We start from the raw sequence: 27,749 nt of genomic DNA, 5'->3' as shown, positions 1-27,749 counted from the left end.
GAAAATGCAGCCCCATCTCTAGCCCTTCCCCACACAGGCCAGCAGGTGGCACCACCATCAGGGATTTCAAAACCAAAACTAAATTAAACTGGAAAATTTTTTTTTTTTGGCCTTGTTTATGCAAATAGTTCATTCCTTACAACATTCCTCCCGGAATGGTCCCCCCTTCCCCCTCACAGCCTTTCCCTCCCCCTTCCCTCCTCTGGATGACCGCGCTCTCTCCCTGGACACAGAGTGGATGAAGACGCTGTCAGAAGAGTCAGGGATCCAAAAACAGGCCTTGAGAAATGTGAGTAAGGCTGATGGGGACCAAGGAGGGAGGGAGAAGCCGGTGCGGAGAATCCTGGGCATAGGAGGCAATGCTGCTCCCAGGTTTATTCAGGGAGGCAGGCACATCCTTCCCACCTCCCCATATACCTTATCATTGCAACGTGCACAGGTGTGTACACACACGCCAACACATACCCCCAACTCGCCTCCTGAGGATGAAGGGAGACCTCAGACTCAGGAGGTGATGCTTCAGCCCCTCCTTCCTCCAGCTCATAGGGAGCAACGAGATTGGGGAGGGGAACCACTCTGCCCGGGGTGGCGGTATCCTCCGTGCCTAACTCCATCTTCTATAGGTGGTTTCTCCCAGAGGCCTTTGCTGAGCCTTTGGGAGCCCTTTCAGAAAGCCATGACTGGAAACCCTCACCCCCAATTAACTGGTCCCCCGCCAGCCCTATTCCTGGAAGTGGGGGGAGTGATGGGACAGGACAGGGGAGGAGGAGGAGGAGGGAGGTGGAGGGAGTGGATGACCTCTGGACTGGACACTGCCCTGGGGAGGAACACCCAGTGCAGCAGCTGCAGAGATCAGCCTCCCCACTCCACCCACCCCCACCCAAAACGTCTCTGTGTGGTCGAGAATGGCCAGAGAGGAAAATGTCCCGCGGTATGACCATCCCATCCCCCCACCGTGTCCGCAACCCAAACAGCAAGGGTGCTGCTCCCCTCCAGCCCTACAGACACCTTTTTTCTTTTTGGCAGGTGGCTCTTATACCTCCTGGTGCCAGTCTTGTTCTACAGGGTGGGAGGCTCCATCCCGACCCGTCAGAAGCTTTTTGGGGAGGTGACTTCTCCCCTGTACCCCAAGCCTTACCCAAACAACTTCGAGACAACCACTGTGATCACGGTCCCCGTGGGATACAGGGTGAAGCTCGTCTTCTGGCAGTTTGACCTGGAGCCTTCGGAAGGCTGTTTCTATGACTATGTCAAGGTAGGGGTCGGGTTGAGAGGGCAGAGGGGGAGCTGGTGTCTCTGGAGCCTGAGGACGCATGCTCTAACCACCCTGGAGAGCACCCTCCATCTGGGGACACAGCCCCAAGCCTGTAAACGCTGACGGCCAAGTGGAGTTCTGAAAGTCAAGTCATGCCATGAATGGGTGTCCAGTGGTTTTAGAGACCCTCAGTGGGCACGGGGGGGCAGAAACAGAGGAAGGGAGGTACCGGCGCCACTCCCAGGAAGTGCACTGTCTACGGGAGTCGGAAAAACCTTCCCCATCTGCTTACTTGCCTGGGGGTCTTTGGGAAACCACTGTGCCTCGGCTTCCCCATTTCCATGGAGAATACAGCCATGGCTGCCTGCCCCAACAGGAGCACAGGGATGTGGGGAAGGGAGATGCGAGTGGGGAAGGGAGATGCGTGTGGCAGTGGGGCAAGCATAGCCTTCAGCAAGGATGGTGGGCTCAGTCCCCTCCTCTCTGCAACAACCCCGGGGAACCGCCCCAGGCCCATCTTTCTACATCTAATGAAAATGAGATTCTTGATTCAGGATTGGAGCACAGTCTACACACACCCCATAAATACTATTTCCAGGAGACCCCCTGGAGATTATAAGAGAAGAACATGAAAATGATCCATCTCCCAGCCCAGAGGACCTGCGACGTCAGCAGGGTTGGGGTAGGGATCTTGGTGGCAGGGAGAGTGAGAGCTAGTGATGGTGGAGGGGAGGGATGTCTGCTTTGGAAGGGTTAAGGGATCATTGAAGAAAGAGATCAGGGAAGCTGGGTGGCGCTTACAGAGGCTGAGGGTGGAGGGCCCCAGAGGCTCACATACACAGAACTGAGTATGTCAAGAGGCCTGGCTGGACGTGAGTGGTTTGACTAAGGTGAGGGGAATGACAAGATAGAAAACAAAGCAGACCATCCAGGCTCCAGGAAGGAAGGAACTGTAGGGGCCGGGTAGAGACAACAGGGTTCTCGCAGAAGGCGGGCACAGGAGGAGGTGGGGATGAAGGAAGGTCTGAAAGATGCCGAGGGGACATCAAAGCGGAGGGGCGATGTTCCAGGCACAGGATAACGTGCAGAGTTAGCCAAGGAGGACTCGGGACAGAGGAAGGGGAGCTGGCAACAGCCAGAGCCCAGCGGCTAGAGAGCAGATGGAGGCTGTCCAGCAGGGGGGCGTGATCCACTCTTTGGGACAAGTGAAAGATGACGTTCACTGACCTTCCACGGGGGACACATGCCCTCAACAGCAGTCTTCCTATCTCTGTCTTCCCCCCACCAGATCTCCGCTGACAAGAAAACCTTGGGGAGGTTCTGTGGGCAGCTGGGTTCTCCACTGGGCAACCCTCCAGGGAAGAAAGAATTTATGTCCCAAGGGAACAAGATGCTGCTGACTTTCCACACGGACTTCTCCAACGAGGAGAACGGCACCATCGTGTTCTACAAGGGCTTCCTGGCCTACTACCAGGCTGTGGGTGAGTGGTCCCTGCACCCTTTTCTTCTGTCCTCGGTCATACTGAATGAGGGGCCGGAGAAAGGGAATCTTGAATTCAAAGGAGCAGGAAGCTTGGCCTTCCTTGCTTTCCGCAAGAGCGCTTTTTCCAGAAAAGGGCTGTCCATCTGGGTCCTGTCCCCACCGGGCAGTTCCCAGAAAGCACCACAGAGGCCTGGAGGTCCCGGTGGCCAGGAGCTGACTTTGTCTTGAGGCCTCGAGTGAGTGATCTTGCTGAGACCAAGGCCACCACAGAAGTCCCCAGGCAGGAATTTACTCCTTCTTCCGGACTCTCTTCCAGACCTGGACGAATGCGCTTCCCTGCACAACTCGCCTGAGGAGAGCCCCCAGGGCCCGTGCCAGCACCTGTGTCACAACTACATTGGTGGCTATTTCTGCTCCTGCCGTCCAGGCTATGAGCTTCAGAAGGACAGGCACTCCTGCCAGGGTGAGGCTGGGGCGGTCCGGGAGGAGGCAGGGGCTGAACTAGGGCTTGCGGGGCCAGCCAGTCTCCCGGTGACCCGCTCCCGTCTCTCCCTCACAGCTGAGTGCAGCAGCGAGCTGTTCACAGAGCCCTCGGGCTACATCTCCAGCCTGGAGTACCCCCGGCCCTACCCCCCCGACCTGCGCTGCAACTACAGCATCCGGGTGGAGCGGGGCCTCACCATCCAGCTCAAGTTCCTCGAGCCTTTCGAAATCGATGACCACCAGCAAGTACACTGTCCCTACGACCAGCTACAGGTACAGCCGTCCACGCCCAGAGAGACCTCGTCCTCTCCTTCCCACCCCCACGTGGCTCCCCTCACCCCTAATTCCTGCTGGATCCTTGGGCCAGTTGGTACAGAAATGGCCAACATTGTGCATGGTTTGGGCAAGTTCTTACACACTTGACAAGTGGGTTCCGGCGACCCCTTTTCCCCTTCAGCTGAAAACATACCCAAAGCAGGATCTCCTCCACCACCACCACTGCCCTGGCTCTGGGGGGAAATGTCTGAATTAGACAGATGACCCTCCTGCCCCCACCCCCCAACCCCCCCAGATCTATGCCAGCGGGAGGAATATCAGGGAGCTCTGCGGGAGGCAAAGGCCTTCGCACATTGACACCGGCAGCAACGCCGTGGATCTGCTGTTCTTCACGGACGAGTCAGGGGACAGCCGGGGCTGGAAACTGCACTACACCACTGAAGGTAAGGTTGCCTGGGGGGCCCCCCTCGCTGGCCAGCAGTGGGGCAGGCTGGGGTGGGTAGAAGGAAGGCCAGTGGCTCAGAAATACATGTGCCCTCGGGTCTCCCCCACAGTTATCAAGTGTCCCCAGCCCAAGACCCTAGACATGTTCACCATCATCCAGGACCTGCAGCCTCAGTACGAGTTCCGTGACTACTTCATTGCCACCTGCAAACAAGGCTACCAGCTCATAGAGGTAAGAGCCAGGGCTGAAAGGAGAGAGCCGGCCCAGCATTCTGCAGTAGTTCAGGTGGGTAGGCTCGCAGCGGATTTAGGCTCAGCCCCAAGTGGAATCATAGATGTTTGAGCTGGAAGGGTCACCTGGTTGACCAGCTGTCCAACTTGCCTGCACATTGGAAACACCTAGAATTTTAAAATACTGATGTCTGAGTCCCTTGCTAGATAGACTATCCCATGGGTCTGGAGTGCAGCCTGAGCATCAAGAGCACTTAAAGCTACTCAGGTGATTCTAATGTCCAACCAAGTTTAAGAACTACTGACCTCGCCCATAGCTCATTGTGGAATCAGGAGCCGAACAGGCAGGGGCAGAGGTGAAGTGCAAGGAGTGACTCACTCAGCATCGCTGGGATTTCGGACAGCGGGAGTTAGCACCAAACCCCCTGCCTCTTGCTCCAGGACTCCTGGTTTGGGGTGGGGGGAGGGTTGGGAGGTTTTTTTTTTTGAGGAGGTGAGTTTTTTTAAGACCTTCTTGGCTTTATTCAGTGATTCATGGATCGCGCAGCAGCCCATTTAACAACCAGAAGGGGCTCCTCCAGGGCTCTTTTACGCACATTGGTGGGCTTACCCCAGGCCCACCGCCCTGTCCTCAGCTTTGCAGACTCAGGAAAGAATGTGGCTTTATCCATTGGCCAATCACACAAAAGCTGGTGAACTAAAATGCTATTTAAAAAAAAAAAAAAAAAACATACAATTGGATTACCCCTGGCCTGGGACAAGGGACTGGACATCCCATCTTTATTCAACAGATCCACTTGGAAGACCCAGTCTGAATCAGAGAAGAGACTTTGGTTTGTCCTTCAGTTGTAGTTAACTCACCCAACAAACATTCTAAGTGTTTGCTGAGTGTCGGGCAGTGTTCTGGATGTGGGAGGTACAGTCAGAAGAGACACAGATACTCACACAAGCTTCATGGAGCTTACCGCTGAATGCTGCATCAAGTCGTGTTAGCCAGAGGGGCTACTCTCCACTCTAGGATGCTCACGAGGACTGGGTGTCCTGTGCCCCTCCTCTCTGCTCCGGTTACAACCCACCTGCCCCGCCCTGTGCCACCCGAGGCCTTGCCTTGGCATTTGTTATTCACATCACAGAATTTAAAGCAAGTCACGGTTTATCTTCTATTATTGACATTTTGCTCGGACATCCTGGCTCTCAGTATGGCTCTCATACACATTGTCTTGCAATCTTTTCCAGGGCTAACTATCTGAGATGATTGTTGATCTTAGTAAAACTCATCCATTTTGTCCATTTACTTTTCATTTCAGAGGGCGCCGCCTCAGGCCCTGGCCCTGCCGTCCACTCACCTGCAGCAGCAGTAGCACATTTCAGCGTCTCAAGCACCCTTGATAGTGGCTGGGCTGCGCTAGTATTTTCAGAAAGGCCCTTAAGAAGATGGCAGTCTAGGGGTGGCGAGGGGCTGCAGGCACACCCAAAGGAGAGAATCGTCATCAGGACACCATCAGGGTTCTACATCAGGGCAGAGACTATCTCAGTGCAGAAAACACACAACCGGGCTGCCTGTTTTTTTAATTCAAAACGGTGGGGTTCAACTGGACCTCAGTGGAAACAGGCAAGAATCGAGGGTTGCTGGGTCTGACAGCTAGCCCTCTCCCGGACTTCCTGCTGTGTGTGTCAGCACACCCACCTGTAAATCTGGTCTGAAAGGACCAGCTAGGGAGAAGGACAAAAGAGCCAGGTCCACAGGCTCTATGTGAGGTCCGAGGGCTTGAGAGATGGCTCGGCATCTCCTGCTATCCCTGGGTGGGTGAGGGCAGGAAGGGAGCTGCAGTGCCACCTGGTACTAATGGCATCTCTACCTCGGCTCAACAGGGGAACGAGGCCCTGCTCTCCTTCACCGCCGTCTGCCAGGATGACGGCACCTGGCATCGCGCCATGCCCAGGTGCAGGAGTAAGTTACAGCTTGGATGTGCCTGCCCCAGGAACCTCCACCCCACCACCCAGCCTTGGGGATCTAGGCTGAGAAGGGAAGAGGGGTCTAGACTAAGCCTTTCCCCCAAAGACCCTCCCCTGACTCGTCCTTTGACGCCTGTGGCCCATCTCAGGAATCAGTCAGCCCTTATCTCAGTAGGACTGATGGCTCCACCCAGAACCGACTGTCCTCCAGTTCCTGTACATCACAAGGGCCTCCCCGCTGACCATTATTTCCCGAAAGTTCTCAGCCTGTTCTGTGGATCCATCCCTGTTCTGTGGGCAGACTGACGTTCCAGTACAGTCCTTCTCAGCTCTCATACGGCCCTGTGTTCTCTCCAAGTCAAGGACTGCGGGCAGCCCCGAAGCCTGCCTAATGGGGCCTTCAGTTATACCACCACAGTGGGCGTGAACACCTACCAGGCCCGGATCCAGTACTACTGCCGGGAGCCATATTACAAGATGCAGACCAGAGGTGGCAGAAGTGAGGCTGAGCGAGGTAGGGACTCATACAAATCCAGTCTTCTCCCTCTTCTTGGGACTCCTCCTCTGTGACCTCTTCCAATAGAATCCCTGGGGAGTGTATATTAACATATCTATCAGGGCACTGACTTCAGGGGTGCCAAGAGGCATCTGATAGAGTTGAAGAAGACACCTGAGCTGATACAAAGACTTGAATCTCAGAAACAGCTCCCTCTCAACACAACCACCACCATCACCAGCACCCCAACCATCATCACCACCACCCCAACCATCATCATCACCACCCCCATCACCATCACCACCACCCCCACCACCATCACCACCACCCCCACCACCATCACCACCACCGCCACCATCATCATCACCACCACCCCCACCATCATCATCACCACCCCCACCATCATCATCACCACCACCACCATCACCACCACCCCCACCATCATCATCACCACCCCCACCATCATCATCACCACCCCCACCATCATCACCACCACCACCACCATCACCACCACCCCCACCACCATCAACACCATCCCCACCCCCCCACCACCATCATCACCACCACCAGGACTGCTACCAATAACAACACTACCATCACCGCTACCAACTCTAGCACCAGCACAATCACCACCGTAAGTATCACCGCCACCAAACTGCCATCACCACCACGACCACCACCACACCCCCCACAACTTTACCAGCAGCACTTCCTCAGCATTCTCCCCACATACCCTCTCAGGCTGCTCTGTTGTGGCTTTCAGCTTTTAGGTTTACTAAATTACTCTCAAACTCATCTATGGGTATTCCTTAAAACTTTTTTTAATAAAAGAAATCATAGGTTTGACACATACAAAAAAGGAAAAAAATCTCACTTACAGGCTATATAGGGTGTTATGTCAGAGCTGGGCTTTGAACTCAGAGATCCCTCACCGTGCATCTTGGTTGTGGCCTTTAGAAATTATGTGATCTTGTGCAAGTTATTTAAACTCAGTTTCCCCATCTATAAGATGGGATAATGATGCCTACCTGAGATCATCACTGTGATGCTTAAATGAGATAATGCAGATAAAGTGCTGAGCACCCGGCATGGCACACAGTCGGCAATCAGAAAAAGCCGCGACCCCTGTCGTCTGCAACCCAGTGCTGTGATGCTATCACGGATGAGAGTTTGATAGGTTCCTCTCAGTTTTTGTGTTTACTGTCACACACAGCGATCACGTCAAATATAGTAGTTAAGTATTCTGATTTTTCCACTTAGCATTAAAAATCAAAATGTATGTATGGAGCCTTTTAACACTATTGATATCCCATCCTCTTATATTTGGACCTTTCCTTTGGACCCTTGCCTTCTCCCTGTGGGCACCCTCGGTGCTCACTGGCCACTGCCCACGGCCTTCCAACCTAAGCGCCCTGCCTCTCCCCTCAGGGCTGTACACCTGCACAGCGCAGGGCATCTGGAAGAATGAGCTGGAAGGGGAGAAGCTGCCTCGGTGTTTGCCAGGTGAGTGGAAACCCTCCGCTGTCCTCAGTGGCTCTGGCAGGCCTGCAGGGCCTCAGAGGAAGCAAGGGACCGAGAAGGGAGGCAGGGCGAGTGGAGAGAAACTCCGGCTTGAAGCTGAAGATGGACATGGAGGCCAGAGGGAGCATCAGGGAAAAGAGTGAGACACCCAGAGGGCTGGACCTGTCCTGACGTTTCCAAGCTTTCTCTGAGCAGATGGGAGATCAGGGAATAAAAGGAGCAAGAAAAACTCCAGGAAGAATAAACAAAAGGAGGAGAGAAGGCTGAGAGGCTGCCCATAGGACAAAGACAGGGATGTGGGGAGGCAGCAGAAAGAGGAAAGGGCCCTGAGCCACAAAGAGGGGTTGGAGGGGAGCAGACTGACTGCGGAGGGAGGAGGGAGGAGGGCAGCCCGAGCTGACGAGCTGACGTCTCCCTCCTCGCCTTCTCGTCTCTTCTCCAGTGTGCGGGAAACCCGTCAACCCCGTGGAGCAGAAGCAGCGCATCATTGGCGGCCAGAAGGCCAAGATGGGCAACTTCCCCTGGCAGGCCTTCACCAACGTCCACGGGCGCGGGGGCGGCGCGCTGCTGGGCGACCGCTGGATCCTCACGGCCGCGCACACGCTCCTCCCCAAGGAGGTCGACGCGCACAGCAACGCCACCGTGGACGTGTTCCTGGGCCACATCAACGTGGAGGAGATCATGAAGCTGGCCAACCACCCGGTCCGCAGGGTCATCATCCACCCAGAATACCGCCAGGAGGACTCCAACAACTTCGAGGGGGACATCGCCCTCCTGGAGCTGGAAAACAGTGTCACCCTGGGCCCCAACCTCCTCCCCATCTGCCTCCCCGACAACGAGACCTTCTATGAAACAGGCCTCGTGGGCTACGTCAGCGGCTTTGGGATCACGGAGGAGCAGAAGATTTCGCACGACCTCCGGTTCGTCCGTCTGCCCATAGCTAGGCGAGAGCTGTGTGAGAGCTGGCTCCGGAGAAAGGACAGGAAAGACGTGTTTTCTGAAAACATGTTCTGTGCCGGGGACACGACTCGAAAGCAGGATTCCTGCCAGGGGGATAGCGGAGGGGTCTTTGTCATAAGAGATAAGAAAAATGACCGCTGGGTGGCCACGGGCATCGTCTCCTGGGGCATCGAGTGTGGCCAGGGGTACGGCTTCTACACCAAACTCCTCAACTACGTGGACTGGATCAAGAAAGAGATGCAGGAGGAGGAGGGCTGAGCCCAGAGGTCACTAGGTCAGAACCCAGAGAGCAGTGTGTTACAAAAAAATTATCTGAGCAATTATTGATAACCACTAAGAATCCATATTAAAATCACTGACGCAGAAAAACACTGTGTAATCAGTTCTCTTCTCTATAACCCCATCCACATCCTTCACCTGAAACAACCCAAAGGTCACCTTTCTACCTACCTCCCAGTGGGGAAGAATTGCAGAAGGTATATTCCGCAATCTCTGGTCACTGCCCTCTTCCATTTTTATACCATCAGACAATTGAGTAGAACTCTTTTCAAAGAAAACGTTACAAGAAAGTCCAGTGGGGGAAATAAGTTAAAAGCAGTATTCAATAAATATAAAAATATTTAATAAGAGCATATTTAAAATATTTGCTCAGGAAGGCAAGAAAACAATTAAGTTTATGCACACATTTACAGAGTCACAGATAACAATTTATTTCTGTATTTTGTTTTGATTATACAATATGAAGGAAATCCTGATTTTCCCACATACATAGTTGCAAATATAACAGCTTTTTTCTTCCTTAAAAAAAATTTTTTATAATGGCTTTTTTAACAGCCCACCGTCCAATCTCTAAATTTTTCTTAAAAGAATAGTGGTATGAAATTTTTGTTTCCAAGTTGAATAACTAACAGGTTTTTTTTTAATTTGTAGTCTTTAAGGTATATTTAAAGGTCAGAGAAGAACCCAGAACTTGGGATAAGCACTGTAAGTATTTGTGATAGAATATTATCATGATGTTAGTGCACAACTGACTCTTCTGGACTTGTCTGAACAACTTTACACGAGTGACACACAGGTCTGAAAGCAAGAAGAGCAGGACAGAGTTAAAACATTCCCAAGTAATGACGAGTTTTTAAGTCCAAATACAGGTCCACAATCCCTTAGCAGACACCCTCAAGGCCAAGTGCCTTTCAATATTCAAGATTCTACAGATTTCAGAAATGTAATATATTGCCCATAATGTAATGTCCCCAGCAGGACTGAGGCAGCATCCTGTAATAATGCAGATGAATATTTAATTCTTCTGAAAAACATTTGCATATTCACAATAAATGTGATAGATAAAGACTCTAGATAGCTCCCCATCACTCACTGTCAGGTTTTGCCACAAAGTAAGTTTTGGTGCCAAACTTATTAAAACCCTCTCCATTTTTAAGAGCATTTTAGATGTCAAGATTGGGGATTTCAGGACTAGGGACTTGTATAGGCAGAAATGAAGGGAAACCTTTTTATCATTCAGTCCACACAAATGCTACACCAGTGGCGAGGGAAACACTTGAGGAGCATACACTGATTCCAGCTTTCTTAATGGTTAGAAATGTTTTGGGAAGTGAAGCACCTTCAGGATTCCAATGGAGGTGGGAGTGGAGTGAGTGGAGGAGATGGAAGAGGTAAAAACAAAAATTAAAACTAAAAAATTCAACTACCGTGTGATTTCCAAGGTTCCTGGCAAACTTAAGATTCTGAATCCATCCCTGGTTCTTACTGTAATCAATCAAAGATGATCCCAGAAGTATCTAATGACAGCTCTGACCTTCCTGGTTCCCACTCCCTTCCCCCAAAGTCATGTGCATCTAATACTTTAAGTGCCCGGAGTAGAAAAATAAGGACAAAACCAATACTCTGTGAATAGACAATTAGCAGGAGGGAAAAAAAGACAAATTGCTTTTGGGCTTTGGGGCTTAACTTATCTCATAATAAGGAAAATATTTAAATTAAGACACCGCATTTTTACCTGTAAGATTGGCAAAGATAATATATTATGTTGATAAAGACATAGAGAAAACAGTCATTCATGCATTGTTTTTTTGAATGTAAATTGTTACAATTTTGAGAGCAGTGTTGTAACATGGAGTCAAAATTATGAATGCACATGACTTTGACTTAGCAACTCCACTTCTGTGAATTTTTCCCAAAGATATTCTCACATAAGAGATCAATGACATACATTCAAGGTTGGTCATCTCAACATTGCTTGTAATAGCAAACTATTATAGAATCTTGAATTCTGAAAAGTTTGGTACCAAAGTTTTAAGAAAATTATGGAATACCCAAATAATGGAATATAATGTAGCCACTCAATCTCTAAGATAGATAAATGAAAAAAGTAAGAAACAGCAGTGTATATAAAATACTACCATTTCGTATAAAAAAGAAGATGGAGGGGAGGGTATAGCTCAGTGGTAGAACACATGCTTAGTATGCACAAGGTCCTGGGTTCAATTCCCAGTACCTGCATTAAAATAAGTAAATAAATCGAATTACTTCCCACCAAAATAAATAAATAAATAAATAAATAAATAAATAAATAAATAAATAAATAAATAAAACCTGATGTCTCTAGAAAACAAAAAGAGTGTCTGTATAGTGCTTTTATATGTATAAAATATTGCTGGAAATTTGTACAAGAAATGGTGGTGGTCTCTGGAGGAGGAAAGGAATGAGAAGAAAAGTTATCACTTTATTCTCTTTTGATCTTTCAGATTGTGAGCCATGTGGATGATTTATCTATTCCAAAAAATAAGGAGATGGAGCTCTAGTGAAATATTTTTAATTTTTAAAAAATTGTAAGGAAGTAGCCTCATTGAGAAAGTTGACATTTGGCAAAGACTGAAGGAAGTTAGATATTCAGAGATCTAGGGGAACGCATTCCAGGAAGAGGGAACAGCCAGAGCAAAGGCCCTAAGGCAAGAACATACTGGATCCATTAGGGAATTGGAAAGGCAACCAAAGCAGAGTACTAGGAACTTAACACTTTGAAAGGCTCTCTCTGGCTGCTGAATTGAAAAGGGCAGAAAGCGGACCAGTAGGAGGCAATTATGGTGAAGGTAAGAAGAGAGGATAGCTCAGGCCAGGTGGCAGCAGCGGAGGTGATGCAAAATGGTCATATAGATAAAATTTGAAGGAGGAGCCAAAAGATTTCCTGATAAAGTAAATATTGGAGAGAGAATGTTGAGAAAAACAGAGAGGTCAACTAGATGCAGAAGACTACAAGGGGAGGAGGCTTGATGAAAAACATGCATCCTGTTTTGAACATGCTGAGTTTCTAGTAGATGTCTGTTAGATTAGGGCCAAGATGGAGTAACAGGGGTCAGATTTACCCTCCCTCCTGAAACAAACAAATAACAGCAACAGCAGTAAAAACATCAACAGTTTTCAAGACATTAGACCTTAGGTACAAAAGATAATGATTCCTGAGAGACTGACTCCTGTGATTGCCCTAGCTTTCTGCCATGAGTTTCCAACCTGAGGGGCTGGAAGGAGAAACCCAGGTAGGGCTCAGTGGACAGAACTAAGTATCAGAGGAGGCAGCCACACAGAGAGACCTCCAGAAGATCCCTTCAAGTATTCACCGGCATGCGAGGAAATTACTGAAGGATGGAGAAAAAAGCCATATGAGATGATTCGAGGGAATGGTACCCAGTGATCACCAGGTTCTGGGAACAGTGCCTGATCCCACCAGTCAGACTAGAAAACCTCAGAAATTCCTTGGGGCATCGGGTAGGGTGTGCAGAAGGCCTTGCCTCAGGAGGAGGGAACAATGAGCCCTAGATTAAATGCTGCTCTGGTCCCAGCTAACAAATGTTCAAAAGCAAGACCCAAAAGGATCAAACTGTTTCCAAGTAACTTAATCGAATCCCAGAACAAAGCTCAAAAATATTTATAGAACTACAAAAATAGCCAGCACCCAACAAGATAAAATTCACAGTCTGGCAACCAATCAAAGAATATGAGACAGACAAAGAAGCAGGGAAATACGATTCATAATGAGGAGAAAAATCCACCAAAACCAAGCTGACACTGACATAGATGAAAGAATTAGCAGACTGGGACATTAAAACAATGGTTATAACTGTATCTTGGATGTTCAAAATTTACCTATATGTCTATTCCATACCCAAGGAGAGATGCTGAATAAGCTGTTTGATGTATAAACTTGGAATTGAGGGAAGTGCTCTGAGATAATAGTGTAAATTTTGGAGTCATCGGTAGGTATATGGGTAGGTGTTTAAAGCCACAGCTTGAATGAGGCCACCAAGTGAGTGAAGTTGGAAAGAGGAGAGAAAAAGACCAAAGATATACCCTGAGACACGCCAGAATTAAACGTCTGGGAGATACTCCTGGGCGTATATTCCGAGGAAAGTCTAATTCCAAAAGACACATGGACCCCAGTGTTCGGAGCAGCACTATTTATAATAGCCAAGACATGGAAGCAACCTAAATGTCCATCAACAGATGACTGAATAAAGAAGTTGTGGTGTATATATATATATATAATGGAATACCACTCGATCATAAAAATAAAATGAAATAATGCCACTTGCAGCAACGTGGATAGACCCAGAGATTATCATACTAAGTGAAGTAAGCCAAAAAGAGAAAGAAAAATACCATATGATATCACTTATATGTGGAATCTAAAAAATGGCACAAATGATCGTATTTACAAAATAGAAACAAACCCACAGGCATAGAAAACAAACTTTGGTTACCAGGGGAAAAGATGTGGGGAGGGATAAATTGGGAGTTTGGGATCTGTAAATGCTACTATACATAAAATAGGTAAACAAGGTCCTATTGTACAGCACAGGGAACTATATTCAACATCTTGTAGTAAACTATAATGAAAAAGAATATATATATATACGTATTGTAACTGAGTCACTATGCTGTACACCAGAGACTAACACAACATTGTAAATTGACTGTATTTCAATTTTAAAAAGGATATCAGAAAAAAAAATGTTAAAATAAAATAAACAAAAGTCCAAGAGAATAGGAAAACTCAGCAAAGGAGACTCAGAAATAGTGGCTGTTGCGGAATAAATGCCTGTGTCCCCTCAAAATTCGTATGTTGAAGCAAAATGATGGTATTCGGAGGAGGGGCCTTTGGGAAGTAATGAATTTAGATTAGATCATCAGGGTAAGACCCTCATAATGTGATTAGCACCCTTGTAAGAAGAGGAAGATCGCTCTCCAAGCAAATGTTCCAAGGAAAAGCCATGTGATCACGTGGTGAGGCACTGTCTGCAGGCCAGGAAGAGGGACTTCACCAAGAACTCAACCCACTGGCACCTTGACCTTGGACTTCCCAGCTGCCCGGTGTCCACAGTGTCTATTGCTGAAGCCTCCCTGTCTGTGGTATTTCCTGACGGCAGCCTGAGTTGACTAAAACAGTGACCACTGAAGTAGGAGGAAAACCTAGAGTCCAGAATTTCAGAAGCCAAGGAAAAAAATACATCAAGGCAAAGGAGCGATCAGTTTGATCAACTTGGCAAAGGTCACTTGTAGGTCAAGAGGAAGACAGAGGATCGATCCTGGGATGAAGCAATGTCAAAGTCAGCAGTGACGCAGACAAGCACAGTTTGGTGGAACGAGGAGGGCAAAAGGCAGACTGCTTTCCAAAATCTCGATCAGGGTATCTCTGTCCAGTGTCTTGGGTTCAGCTCTCCCCACTCTCATTACCTCTGCTTGGTTCCATGAAAAGACCAGATTCTCTCCTTTGGGGCCTATTTGGGACACTGGCCTCCAGTGACCCCCAGGATTTTCTTTTATCCTGAGTTTGCTCTCCACAGTCTTCTCAGGCACTTTTTTTGCTTTTGTCTCCAGCTTCTGTGAATTTTTATTCTAACCATCCTCTTTTTTTCCTATTAGAAACCTTAGGTTCTTCTTGCTTTCTGTCCAAGAGAGATCAAGAAACATTTTCATTTTACCCATGAATAGATGGATACCCAGAACAACCTGAGCTTACTGTGCCAAAAATATTCCACAGTCATTCCCAAGCAGTGAAGACAAAGAAATAATTTGCTTCCACAAGAAACATAAAGGGAGACAGAGATTGCAAACAGCCTATTTGGAGGTCAGACATAACACAGTGGTTAAAGTTAGAACTAACACCTTACCAGCAATTGTTGGTATTCTTTGTCATCTGTATTCCCTTGTAGTACAAGAGGTTTTTCAAACAGAACCTGCACCCCCAGGAAGCAAGGCTATTAGGGGACTTTCTTTAAGTTTATGCTTTTCCCAAAGGGAAAAGGTTCCTATTGCCACAGTCTCATTGTCCCCCATCCTTTATCTAGTTTGTCCCCTTCTCTGGCTGAAGGGTGGGCTCACTCAAAATCCAATTTCCTTGACCTCTTAGAACAACTGAGAAAGCCTGGATGTTTCAAAAGTGTCTTTTTTAACTTGGAAGAGAAAATGTAAAGGTAAAGAATGTGACCCTAGAGGAGTAGCATGAGGGAGATCTTTGTGGAGATGGAGCGGTTCTGTATCTTAATTACAGTGGTGGATGCATGAATCTCCACTAGTGAGGGAATGACACAAAACCATACAAGCACATTGTACCAATGTAAGTTTCCTGGTTTTGATATTGTTCTATAATTACGTAGGCTGTAACCATTACAGGAAACTGACTATACTTCAGGGAAAAGAAAGAAAGAAAGAAAGGAAAGAAAGAAAGGAAAGAAAGAAAGAAAGGAAAGAAAGAAAGAAAGAAAGAAAGAAAGAAAGAAAGAAAGAAAGAAAGAAAGAAAGAAAGAAAGAAAGAAAGAAAGAAAGAAAGAAAGAAAGAAAGAAAAGAAAGAAAAGAAAGAAAGAAAGAAAGAAAGAAAGAAAGAAAGAAAGAAAGAAAGAAAGGAAGGAAGGAAGGAAGGAAAGGAAGGAAGGAAGGAAGGAAGGAAGGAAGGAAGGAAGGAAGGAAGGAAGGAAGAAAAAGAAAGAAAGAAAGAAAGAAAGAAAGAAAGAAAGAAAGAAAGAAAGAAAGAAAGAAAGAAAGAAAGAAAGAAAGAAAGAAAAGAAAAGAAAAGAAAAGAAAAGAAAAGAAAAGAAAAGAAAAGAAAAGAAAAGAAAAGAGATGTCAAATGCTAGCAAGGATTTGGGGAAAAGGGAACTCTTGCACATTGTTTTTGAGAATGTAAACTGATACGGTCACTATTAAAACAGCATGCAATTTTCTCAAGAAATTAAAAATAGGATTACCACATGACCCAGCAATCCACTTCTGGGTGTTTATTCAAAAGAAATGAAACCATTATCTCAAAGAGATATCTCTACCTTTGTACTCATCGCAGCATTATTCACAATAGCTGAAGTATGGAAACAAACTAAGTGTCCCTCAGCAGATGAATGGATCAAGAAAATACAGTGTGTGTGTGTGTGTGTGTGTGTGTGTGTGTGTGTGTGTGTGTGTATACACACAATATATAATAATATTCAACCTTAAAAAAGAAAAAAAGTCTGTCATTTGCAACAACATGGGTGAATCTGGAGGGTGTTATTTTAAGGGAAATAAGCCAGGCAGAGAAAGGCAAGCCTCAGCCCGTCTGCAAGGGCAGAACCCAGACAGACTGGAGATTCTCCCTGGCAGGGATAGACTTCATTTTTCTGTTGTTTGTCAGGTTCCGGGTTAATTTTTATTATTATTACTCCAATTATTTAAAAGAAGGAAAATTTCTACATCACAAGCATGTTTCTTAATCTTAGTATTTTTTCCCTTTCTTTTTTTCTCTGGAGGAATTCCCCTTCTCCTGCCCAAAACACTGTAGTCCAAGGTACACTGTCATTTCCACCGCACATGTAACAGCAGGTAGGTGGGGGAAGGTAGTTGGCAGGTATGCAGTTAAGGAATAATGTGAATGGCTTTATGCTGCTTAGTTGACTTAACACAATCCTTCCAGAGGTTTCCTATTGTAATGCCCCTTTGATTCTTCAGACCCTTTGATTAGAGTTCTGGTTACTTCATGTGTTAACCTTTAGTCTAGGGTTAGCTGTTGAATTTAGCCCTTTAGGTCAGTGGAAGATCAAAGTCCTTTCTTGATGGTCACAGACACACCCCTTTTGGCTTCTGATAAAAACTGCTCTCCTGAAAGCCACATGTCATATCAAACAGACCAGAGTTCACCTGAACTCTTAATCTCAGGCCATGGCTTTCGTAAGACACCCTGTTAGGGCAATGGCCACCCTGAGATAACTCTCCAGTCCTCAGTTGAAAAAAATACTAATTTCTATTGTCCGGTCCTTTTTCATCATGAATCATTTTGTGGAGAGGAGTTGTTCATTTGTTTTTCTGTTCCCTTAGGGAAAAAACAGAAGGGAGACTTCGGGTCTATTCTTACCAGGATGAGCTGTAACATCTCAGTGCAGAGTTCAGTCCAAAGAAGACATTATCGCTTGACTGACATATTGACAAACGCCACCAGGAAAGCAGATGAGAGCTTGCTGAATTTCTTTTTTTTTTTTTTTTTCAATTAAGTCATAATATTGCATTATACAAACCCACACGAAAGGAAAACTAACTTTCAGGAGATATATTGTTCATACTTCAAACTTTGACACTTAAACATCTTTAAACAGCCAATTCTGACTGTTGTATGTGGACTTCTGAGTGCGGTTCATGTATGTTTGATGAGTTTCAAAGGCAGAATATGGTACCCTGTGTTGATGACATTCATGTTAACCCACCATATTCAGTAAATCTCAGTTGGAAGGGAAGAGAGAAGCTGAATTTCCTGTTTTCACAACAATTAAATATTAGCTGCTAGGGGCCTGAATTTCCATGACACAACAACCCATCACACCCCCTTTCCTGTGGTGCTGAGGTCTTGATGTGGAGTAAGACGAGTTGGCCAGAACTGGGTTATAATCATGCTTTATTACAAGTAGATAGTAGACACTGAGAATGATGACGTAAACGGAACTTTGAACAGGTAAAGGGGAAACAAAAAAATCAAGGGAATGCCCAACAGTGAATTTCAAAGTCAGAACTGGAATGCTAGGCAATCATCAGGAAAGGGAGGACTCCGTGTGGAATAGTGCAAGATAGGCGTGCCCTTCCCAGGTTGTACCACAGAAGGGGTTCAGGGGAGAGGACCCCATGGATTCTGACTACAGTGAATGACCAACACAGTGACATGATTAAACTCAACCTCCAACCAGGTATCTCAGCAATCAAGTTCTACTTAAATCATACTCCGTGCCTTCTCGCAGTCATGATGAAGTAATGGGACTATTGTAAGGAATGGAAATCAACAGGGGGGGTCACAGCCCTTGGAGAGGCTGGTGATGCCTGTATGGCTAGTCCACGCTGGGGGCACTATTTTCCAGCATCGTCTGCTTTATCCAGTCAATGTAGTTCTTCACTCGCGTGTAGATTCCATAGGTCCCACACTGGGTGCCCCAGGACACCAGGCCAGCTACATAGAATTTGGGGCTTGTTTCATTAGGGACCTGTAGAGCAAAGGCCCCGCCACTGTCCCCTTTACAACTATCAACACCCTTCTCTCCTCCAGCACAAATCATGTTATCAGTGAAAATAAAGGAATTTACATCTATTCTGGGATTTACCCCCTTCATCTCCCGGCACTTTTCTAAGGGAGCAACAGGTAACTTTGCCCCTCTGAGCTTAATAACACGATCTTTTCTTTCGGTTCGGCCCCAGCCTGAGATCAGTCCCAGGGTTCCCTCTGAGGGGTTGTATTCTGAGGATCTGCCTGGCAGGCAGATAGGGGAGACAGTGGGTCCCATTTTCACTGGCTCTCTTAGCCGCACCAGCGCAATGTCATTGTCAAAATTCTTCCGTGTTTCCGAGGCATCCAGGACTTTCCAACCCGGATGAATAAACACGCGCTCAGCAGTGAGCATCTGGGCATTGACCAGAACTGAGGTGAGCACTGAGGAGGACCCAACGTACATTATGGGGTCGCGGTTTCCCTCCACGACGTGGGCGGCCGTCAGCACCCAGTACTCATCAATGAGAGCTCCGCCCGCCCACGGGTTCGAGAAGAAGACTTGCCAGGGGAAACTCTCGATGTTTGCAATGAATCCTCCAAATATCTTCTGTTTTACCATCAGGGGCTCAGTGGGGACACCACAGACTAGGAAGAAACAAGAACCAAGTGGGAGGGAGCAGGATAGACTGCCACCCTCCTACCCATCCTCCAACCACTCATACACCTGCTGGGCTTCAGAGTCCCCAGCACAACATGGCCAACCTTGTATCTGGTCAACCACCTCAGTGCCTGACTCATCCTGAACTTACCAAAGGACCAACCATCCCACTTTGTCAATGTCACAAGTGGCCTTGTGGGAGAGACTGGTTAAACTGAGGCAGTGTGTGAATTATTGGACCCAAACGAGCCAGCGCCTTGCACTATGGACGGCTTAGCTCAGGACATGTCACCCCAGGCTCCGCACATGGGGCCAGGGCCCCAGCTGGGAGCCAGTGCTGGGAGAGTCTATCCTTGTACAGGTGGGAGAGAAGGCAAGCATTCTACCTTCGTCTGATGCCTCTTTACTGAACGCCTAATTGCAGCTGAGTCCCTCCTAATAATCCATGGAAGTAGGGCAAACGGAGGGTTCTCTTTTTTCATCTTTCATCTCCTTCCCCATTGACTAGTTCCAGGTTTGATCACTTTGCCATCACCCAAATTTACTAAAACTGAATTTTATTTCAGATACAGTTGGCTTACCTAAATCCCTCACTAGTCCTCCTGAATGGACTATGCTCTGAGTTGAGCATAACAGACAGACTTGGGTTCAAAGCCTACCCATGCCCCTTACTAATTCTGTGAACTTGCACTCAATTCACTCAACTGTAAAATAGGACCAATAATACCTATGCCATAGGGTTGTTGAGAAGGCTTGATGGCATGAGATAATAAATGCAATTAATTAGCTCAGTCCCTAGCTCTCAATAGCACTGTTGTCACACGAGGATCATTATTATGGTGTAATAATATGGTATAATATTAATATCAATAGTATTATTATGGCTTTAAGAGCCTTCTTCTGCTCCATTCTGAACTCTACTCAGCCCTTTATTTCTTTATCCCTCTATATCTTGTTGCCATGCAGACTTTAAACACAATGACTAAGCTATTCAACTAGTCCTGTTTCTGAGTGTCAGTTCCTCACCAATTTGCAGGCGCTGTTTTTAACAATCCTACATCCCCTTACTACACCCACATTGCCAAACCTAACTGATTCAGACTCCGACACCACTGTCACTGGTTGACTTTCCTCTTTCCCATCAGCTGGCCTGACTTAGTGTGGTTGGTGAAGTCCCCAAGGCCCCTGCAGGCCCACTGCCCAGCCTTGTCTCCCCTGCACTGAGCTGGACTCTGGTAGGCCCAGATTGTCAAGTCCTTTCCCAAGAGGATTACACCCACTTTTAGACTGTGAGCCCCACGCACCAGCACCTGTGGCTGTGGTCTCTCCCTAAGTCTGAGCGCTGATTACCTGGAACACATTTTGGCAGCTCTGTCCCCAGCAGCTCATTCACCCAGCTGCCGTTGCCAGCACAGCGATATTCCTCTGGAACAGAACAAGGGACAAGGGACACACTCACCACCACCTCCTCCTGCTTTCCATCCCCCTTTCGCTGAGAGCCTCTGCGCTCTGGGATTTGAGGAGGGAATGGGATCAAACCAACTAGAAAAAGATCTTGAGAACATGCTGCAAACACTGCCTCTGGCCCCCATCCTGCCAAAGAAGAGGGAGGAACCGTCTCCAGAGCAGAAGGAAGAGGGTTACGGCAGAGACTGGGAGAGTGCGTCAAGTGGGAAAATTAACTAAATTAGAAGCGATGAAATGGGACACATTGTGAGCCACCCGCCCTTCATCTGGCACCGCCAAGGCCCCTCCATCAAGAAAGTCAGTCGTCATAGGACAGTGACTTGAAGCTGGGAGCATTACTCCTGTGGGTTCTACATTAAGTAACTGGTCAAAAGCTGGAAAACCACATGAAAATGGACATTGTAGGGGGAGCTCCTGCCACAGTAGTGAAGCCGAGCTAGGTGACCTCCATGATCTGCTATGGATGATCCTTTAGAACCTATCCTGCCCCAGATGAAAACCGTGTCTTCAGACTAAGCCAAGAAGATGAAATCTAGCTCATCACCTTCATTTGTCTCCAAACTCTATCCAACCCAGAAAAATTGTGCTAGTCACTCTCCGACACACTCACTCTTTATCTTTTCTTTAGTCAAAGAAACCTACCACTTCCTTTAATTTCCATGTAGTAATATTTCTCCTCACAAGTGTAGCGAATGACAGAACCGAACAGGGTATCTTCTGGTTCTTCAAATTTACCATTCCGAATGGGTTCGGGAGAGCCACAGTCCACAGCTGCAAAAGGAAGGCAGGAGAGTGATGGTCAGGATGACTGCTTCCTTCCAGGAAGAGTCGCTGGGACAGTTCCATCCTCCAAGCCATGTTCCTCACTCCTTCCCTACCCCCCAAAACCATAAGCACACTAGGGATGAATCTCCCCACACCAGCTTCTATGTGGCCATGCTCTCCAACTGGCATCTCCCAACTCCCAGCGCGCTGAGTCCTGCCATTTCAGATAGCGCCTTGAAAGCTAGAAGGATGAACCTGGTTCTCGGTGGTTGGTGAGGCCTCTCCAGGAATGGACCCATATGGTGCTATTAACTCTACCAATCTCATGGCCCCTTTCTTTGAAAGAAAACTGCTAGTGTGACTGGTCTGGGCTCAGATCGGGGCTGGGACTGCATGACTGACTTCCCTTCTAAAACTGAATCCACTCTCTCACAAGCCTAAGAGGACACCGTGCATTTGAATCTTAATGCACTAATCTTTCAATTTCCTTTGCGAGAAGAGAGAAAAGAGAGCTCCATTTTAAAGAGATACGTACGTTGACACCTCAGTTTGGAATTACTCCACTTTCCATTGCTTTGGCAAGTAGAATAGACAGATGTCGAGCTAGCACTCCCCTGGAGAGGAACAGACATCACCATTAATCCAACAGAGAGATATGGGGAATCAAAATAAAAAATGGAATCAATCTCTGCCCTTGGATCAATGAGGAGTCCTCACCACAAGAAGCTTGGGGACATCTTAGCAGAATGACCCAAAGCACCCAGGAGCTGGGGCTACAAGACAACTTTGCCCCAACATATCAGCACCCCCTTCCCCAGGAACACTGAAGGCAAAAATTAAATGTCAAGCTGTCCAAGCAGCTCCGTGACTCACACAAGAAAGAACTGAAGATCCTGAGAAGTTCTCTTTATGGAAAAGATGTCATACTTTGCTCAAATGAGGACATCCAGTAAATGATTAGACAACCCCAGGATGCTCACCCTAAACTACGGATTAGAGAGAAGCCTCCAACAGTACTTTACCTGTACAATCTCAAACCCATCCAGACAGGTTATCTTCACCACATCTCTGAACACATATTTTGCTTTCTCAGGCTCCCAAAAAGAATTGGCAGTGACTTCCTTAGGACAAGGGATTGCTTGGAGAGAATAGGAAAAAAATTTTACCAAATAGCTGGAGATTCTCTATTATATTTATATCATTCTCACACTGTCTGTAGTTGTTCAGTTGTCCAGTCATCCTCACTCCTGATGCCCAAATTCCAACGTGGAAGTGTCTCAAATAATATGGCATTACCAACTAACCACCCCCAAGCTATCTGCATTCACAAGTCCAGGTGAAGAGTTCCTGCAATTGAGGCATTCCTAGCAACCACTGACAGGTTCAGATCTTGCAGAGGAAGGTATCTCAGTGATTACTGTACCTATCCGTACAGTAATCTATCTGTTTTGATTTTACATTGTGCAGGGAGACTTTGGTACCACCGACCGAACAGCAGAGTCTAGGTTACTCACGATCTCCATGATAACGAAATTTCCAGCCCTTTTTCTGCTCTGTGCTGTCAGTTTGGAAGATGACATTAAGGGTATTACTGTTGGTTTCAATAGTTAGTGGCCCAGGAAATCCATTACCACAGTAAGGACCAAAATGCTGGTTTCCTGCAACAAACTGAAGAGAAACAAAATGATGAAATCAGAAGAGAGAAAGAACTAAAAGAAAAAGGTAAAATGGAGGGGATGAAAGTAAAATGAAATAAGAAGTGGGGGGTAAAGAAAAGAAGAGGCGTAAAGCAAGATAATGTGCCTTCAAGGAGAAACCTCTCTGTGAGTTTGGAGAAAAGTTCATCACCCGTCACGCACAATTAAGCTGTCAGGGCAGTGGCCCTCTGAATCAGCTGGTTCCACGTCAAAGTCTTCTCTCCGCAGAGTTACCACCACTTGGAACCCCTCCTCCAACAGGATCTGATAGTCACACCTTGAGTTCTCCGGGTATGGATTGGGGTAATTGGCACTTGTGATCTCCCCGGTCAGAGTAGTGAATACATCCCCACTGCAATTGACTGAGAAGGAAAAAGACAAAAGGAGAATCAAATACAGGGTCAAGCAAAGGAGTTCCTGCCCTTTTCTATGATTCTTCTCATGATCTGATAGTCCCGACAGAAGCCCACAGGCCGCAGTTATACACTCAATGAGCATTAGTAGAGTACCCAACACCTATTGGGCTTCCATCACATTGCTTATAATAGGGTCTTTTCCTGGTTATGAAGAGCCCCAGATTAACTCGTCACAGGAACCTATCTCTCTTTTCCAATTAATTAACTTGACCCTGTAGGCGTCTCTTCCTCCACTCTTGTGGCTCTCCCTCAGTTTATGGGTAACTAAAGATAGACATCAAGCCAGGGCTGAGGCTAATCAAAATTGGAAGGGTAGACAAACCCCTTACCAAAACCTCAACCATTCCAAATCCCAGGGAACATGTACCCCTTTTGATGCCAAGCTCACCTCCGCAGTTCCTCTTGTCTTCATGGAGGAAGTATTCAGGGGGGCAGGAGCAGAAGTAACCACCAATGTAGTTGTTGCAGAAGTGGCTACAAGGGGCATCTGCAAAGTCTGTGCACTCATTTATATCTACAAAGAGCAGAGGAGGATTGAGGTCAAGGGCAAAGACCTAGAAGGAAAAATGAGGTTAAACCCAAAACTACAAGGGTAAAAAAAGTAGGAAGGGTCTGTTGCTTAAAGACACTCAGTGAATCACATTTCAAGATGGTCTTACGCTGTATTACTCTCCTGAAATATGATTCCAGATTTGCGCCCTACGCATGGCTATAGGGGATTTCTCAACGCCAGAGACCTTTGACCTTTCTCACTAACAGAGCATTTCAGCTCCAGAGACAACACTCTGCAAGCTTAACGTGGTAAATCTTCTGCAGGGAGGAACCATTAGTCCATGCATTACTCTATATGATGTTAGCGTTTCTGTCAAATCTAAACAATACTTTGGCTTTATGAGATGTTCTAACTTCATTTTATCCTGGAGACAGACGTAGATGTACACAGAATTTGAAAGTTTGTTTGCCATACATTAAATGGGTTTGAATACCATACATTCCTTTTGCGAGTCTTGGCAAGTTATTTAACTTTCTTAGTCCCTAACTTTCTTAGTCCTTACTTTCCTTATCTTTAAGTGGCGATAATAACACCTCCTTTGAACGGCTGAGGTGAAGATTAAGTTAATATACGTTATATAAAGTAGATAAATGACAAGGACCTACTGTATAGCACAGGGAGCTATACTCAATTTCTTATAATAACATATAGTGGAAAAGAATCTGAAAGGAAAAATACTTGTATGTATGTCTATGTATAACTGAATCACTTTGCTGTACACCTGAAACTAACACTGTAAATCAATTACACTCAATAAAAAATTTTTTTAAAACAAAAACCAAACAAACAAATTAATATAGGTAAAATTTCTAACACAGTGGCCAGTTCATAGTGGTTCTCGATAAGTTACTATTTATTATCTATTTTCATCTTTATCATCATCATCACCAAGATACAATTATGTGTTTGAATGTCACAAAGGCAATTCATGGAGGGATCCAAGCCAAGCCAACACTTCATAAGAGCTGTAAACAGAATCCTCATTCCCTGCATTGCTCAATGTTTGAACTGCTCATAACCTTGTAGCTGATCAATGAGGCACACAGAAGAGTGAGCCTTACCCACAGCAGTATAGTAGGCAGCAAACCCAGTGAACCGCTCTTCGTTGGAGAAGTCCGACCTAAAGATCACCTGGAGTTTATTGTTCGAGATGTGGAACTCTTCCACCACGGGAGAGTTGGGACTCTTGCTGGTCCTCTGTCCACAGAGTTTCCCTTCTTCAATGCCTCCTGACATTATCTAAGAGAAGAGTCAAAAAGAAGCTAGGAACGGGTAACATTTTGGTAGGGAGCTCAGAGAAAAGGGGGCGGAGAGACTAGACCATTTCCCACCATAGGGCTGCTTGACTCCAGCTCACTGCACGTCTGTGGCACCCCTTCCCACACCGCTCATTCCACCAGCCCCGCCCTGACTTTGTGTGCTGATTGAAGTATACCTGCACCCAGTCGTACGCGCAGTTCTCCGACAGCTCCACGTCCAGATGGGTGAAGTAGAGGTGGATCCCGTACCCTTCAGGAACTTCTATGTCCCAAGACTTGTCTACCTCATTGGGGTATGCCTGAGGATAGTTGGGGGACACGATCTCCCCATACATAGTGGGCTCGGCATAAACCCACGCCAAAAGAGGCAACAGGACAATGCACCTGGGGAAAAAAGGCATATGGAGAGCTGGGCGACCCAGGTGGCAGCAGACTGGCACAGGGAGGATGGAGGGGGAAGGAGAGGGGCAACAGCACACGGAGGGAAACTTGGGTTGGAATAAAGCAAAAAGGCCTAGGTCAACCCAAAACCCAGGCTTCAGAGCCGTTTTCTTGAGAAGGTGAAAGGACTGGAGACCGTGTGCTTCTCTGTAGACTGGTGATCACTTACCACATCTCTGGCGATTTGTCCATCCCTCAGTCCTGGCTCTCGGCACCTCCGGACTTTGGCGCTAAAGGGGTGGCAGGCCTTGCTGTATTTGTCTAACAAACACAGGCACCTGCTTTGGTGGTCAGGGTCAGTGTCACCTTCGTAGGAACAACACGCAGGTTATATGGAGCCATGTCACTAATCATCGCCCTACGACACCCGTCCTCTCACATTCTCCCAGCTTCTAGACTGAAACTAAACCTCATCCTTCTCCCATGGCTTCTTGGGGCCTTTTCCCAGTTTTGCTCCAAAAATACTCAGTGCTTTCTTTGTCTTCTGTTCTCCTTCCTCACCCCAACTCCACCCCAGCCCTGATTCAATCAGTCTCTCTCCTGCCCTCACAGAACAACATCTTCATTTCCACTCCAGGTTCCAGGAGTCTTTCCCCTTCATGAGCATCCATCTAGGACACTCCTCCCTCCTCTTTTGACAATGACCAGCCTTATCACTTCAAACCAGCTCTTTACGGTGTTCATTATTGCATATATTTCTGCTGATGTTCCCAAAGATTGCTGGATGAGCGTCTGTTCCTAGGGAAAGGCAGTGACCTTGGGGGAAGTGGTCTTGGACAGGGTTGGATGGGGAAGGAGAAAAGCTGGATGACAGGAAACATAAAAGGAAAGGAAAACTGTTCCTTCAATTTCCCACCTTAATTTTCTAGGTTTCTTTTTTTTCACTAAGAAGACAAGGCATCTCCCCAGAGTTCCTATAAAAGTCATGCCAAATATGTATCTAACTCTGAAAACAGTGGGAGGTGGTGGGGTGACATGGGAGTGGATGCGGGGCAACCTAAGAGAAACAGGCTGTCTGTAGTCTGCCTTCTCTTGGTTCTGCTCTTCCCAGCCCTCCATCTTTGCCCGAAACCTTCCTACATGAAGTTTTCTGCCTTCCTTTTTCCTCCATCAAAGCTCTGCTCTTCGATTTTAAGGTTTTTACCTTCAGAAGCTGATGGGAGTAAGTGGATCGGTCCCCTCTCTCCTGCCAGTGGGCATGCCAGGCCACCCTGCCTGCCGGCCCCCAGGAAGAGCAGCGCAGGACCTGGGCGCTCCCTCTGCAGGACCCTCTGCCGGCCTCCCTGTCCTGGTTCTGTTCCTCTGATCCTCCACCCCAGAGTGCATGTCTGAAATTCCCTGATCCAAACAAAGAGGGGGCTGGGAGACCAAGCACAGGGAAAGGGGAACTCAACCTTGATCCTGGAGCTCCCTCTGCTTTTGGAACAAGAATTACACACTTCTCTCGGGCCTATGGTTCCTCTGTCCAGGACTACAGGGCACGAACTGGGGACTTTCACCGATTGCCTAATGCTCTTTTTAAGCCAAAGGGTGTGTTAACAGACTTTTCGGGGAAGTCAGGTGACTTGTGGGAAAAGGAGAGGATTAATACTGTAGGGAAAAGCCAAACCCGAGAAGTCCAACCCTCCAACTGTGTATGAATCACGAATTAAGGTAGAATAGTTATCAGAAATGCAGGTCATCCCTGCCTTTAGAGCAGATATAATGGCTGAAGAGTGCATAGCTAGACCCAAGCTGCTGTGTGATGATGCTTTTTCCTCTTCCTAAAATTCCCTCCACATCTCCGAACACTTAAATTCTATCCACTAATCAACCCCCAGTTCAGATGCCATCCAGAGTCCCTTATCTATCACCCTTGGGTCCAGAAATGCTTCAAAATTCA

The 27,749-nt window shown here is 47.1% G+C and overlaps 2 protein-coding genes across 3 annotated transcripts; one reads left to right on the top strand and one right to left on the bottom strand.

Moving 5' to 3' along the window:
• The first annotated feature begins 131 nt into the window (after positions 1-131).
• On the top strand, positions 132-9,474 carry C1R (complement C1r). Of its 2 annotated transcripts, none has more exons than XM_010963485.3 (11): positions 132-289; positions 1,027-1,255; positions 2,544-2,736; positions 3,055-3,201; positions 3,298-3,494; positions 3,793-3,940; positions 4,052-4,173; positions 6,045-6,123; positions 6,487-6,642; positions 8,053-8,127; positions 8,588-9,474. In XM_010963485.3, coding segments are annotated over exons 1-11 (2,124 nt in total). In that variant the 5' UTR covers positions 132-287; the 3' UTR covers positions 9,364-9,474. The 2 variants fall into 2 exon arrangements, with proteins under 2 accessions (XP_010961787.2, XP_045378353.2); XM_045522397.2 differs by lacking the exon at positions 132-289 and adding an exon at positions 798-931.
• Positions 9,475-18,015: 8,541 nt separating this feature from the next.
• Positions 18,016-27,187, bottom strand: C1S (complement C1s). Its single transcript, XM_010963393.3, has 12 exons — positions 27,012-27,187; positions 26,037-26,173; positions 25,603-25,810; positions 25,229-25,406; positions 24,003-24,128; positions 23,361-23,560; positions 23,016-23,169; positions 22,524-22,639; positions 22,037-22,115; positions 21,379-21,507; positions 20,620-20,694; positions 18,016-19,256 (listed from the first exon to the last, which is right to left on the bottom strand). Exons 2-12 carry the CDS (start codon positions 26,057-26,059, stop codon positions 18,457-18,459), a joined length of 2,088 nt encoding a protein of 695 aa, XP_010961695.2. The 5' UTR covers positions 26,060-26,173; positions 27,012-27,187; the 3' UTR covers positions 18,016-18,456.
• Positions 27,188-27,749: the final 562 nt, after the last annotated feature.

The sequence above is a fragment of the Camelus bactrianus genome, chromosome 34 (genome assembly GCF_048773025.1).
Source record: "Camelus bactrianus isolate YW-2024 breed Bactrian camel chromosome 34, ASM4877302v1, whole genome shotgun sequence".
In the NCBI taxonomy this organism is placed as follows: domain Eukaryota; kingdom Metazoa; phylum Chordata; class Mammalia; order Artiodactyla; family Camelidae; genus Camelus; species Camelus bactrianus.
Note: the sequence above shows the minus strand (reverse complement) of the source record. Positions and strands in the feature narration are given on the sequence as shown.

Coding starts and splice junctions, on each gene's coding strand:
- C1R (XM_045522397.2), top strand. CDS start 906: ATGGCCAGAGAGGAAAATGTCCCGCG. Junction 3,941..4,051: donor ACTGCACTACACCACTGAAG/GTAAGGTTGCCT, acceptor TCTCCCCCACAG/TTATCAAGTGTCCCCAGCCC. Junction 6,124..6,486: donor CGCCATGCCCAGGTGCAGGA/GTAAGTTACAGC, acceptor GTTCTCTCCAAG/TCAAGGACTGCGGGCAGCCC.
- C1S (XM_010963393.3), bottom strand. CDS start 26,059: ATGGACAAATCGCCAGAGATGTG. Junction 25,811..26,036: donor GACAAATCGCCAGAGATGTG/GTAAGTGATCAC, acceptor TTTTTTCCCCAG/GTGCATTGTCCTGTTGCCTC. Junction 20,695..21,378: donor CATGGAAATTAAAGGAAGTG/GTAGGTTTCTTT, acceptor GTTCTGTTCCAG/AGGAATATCGCTGTGCTGGC.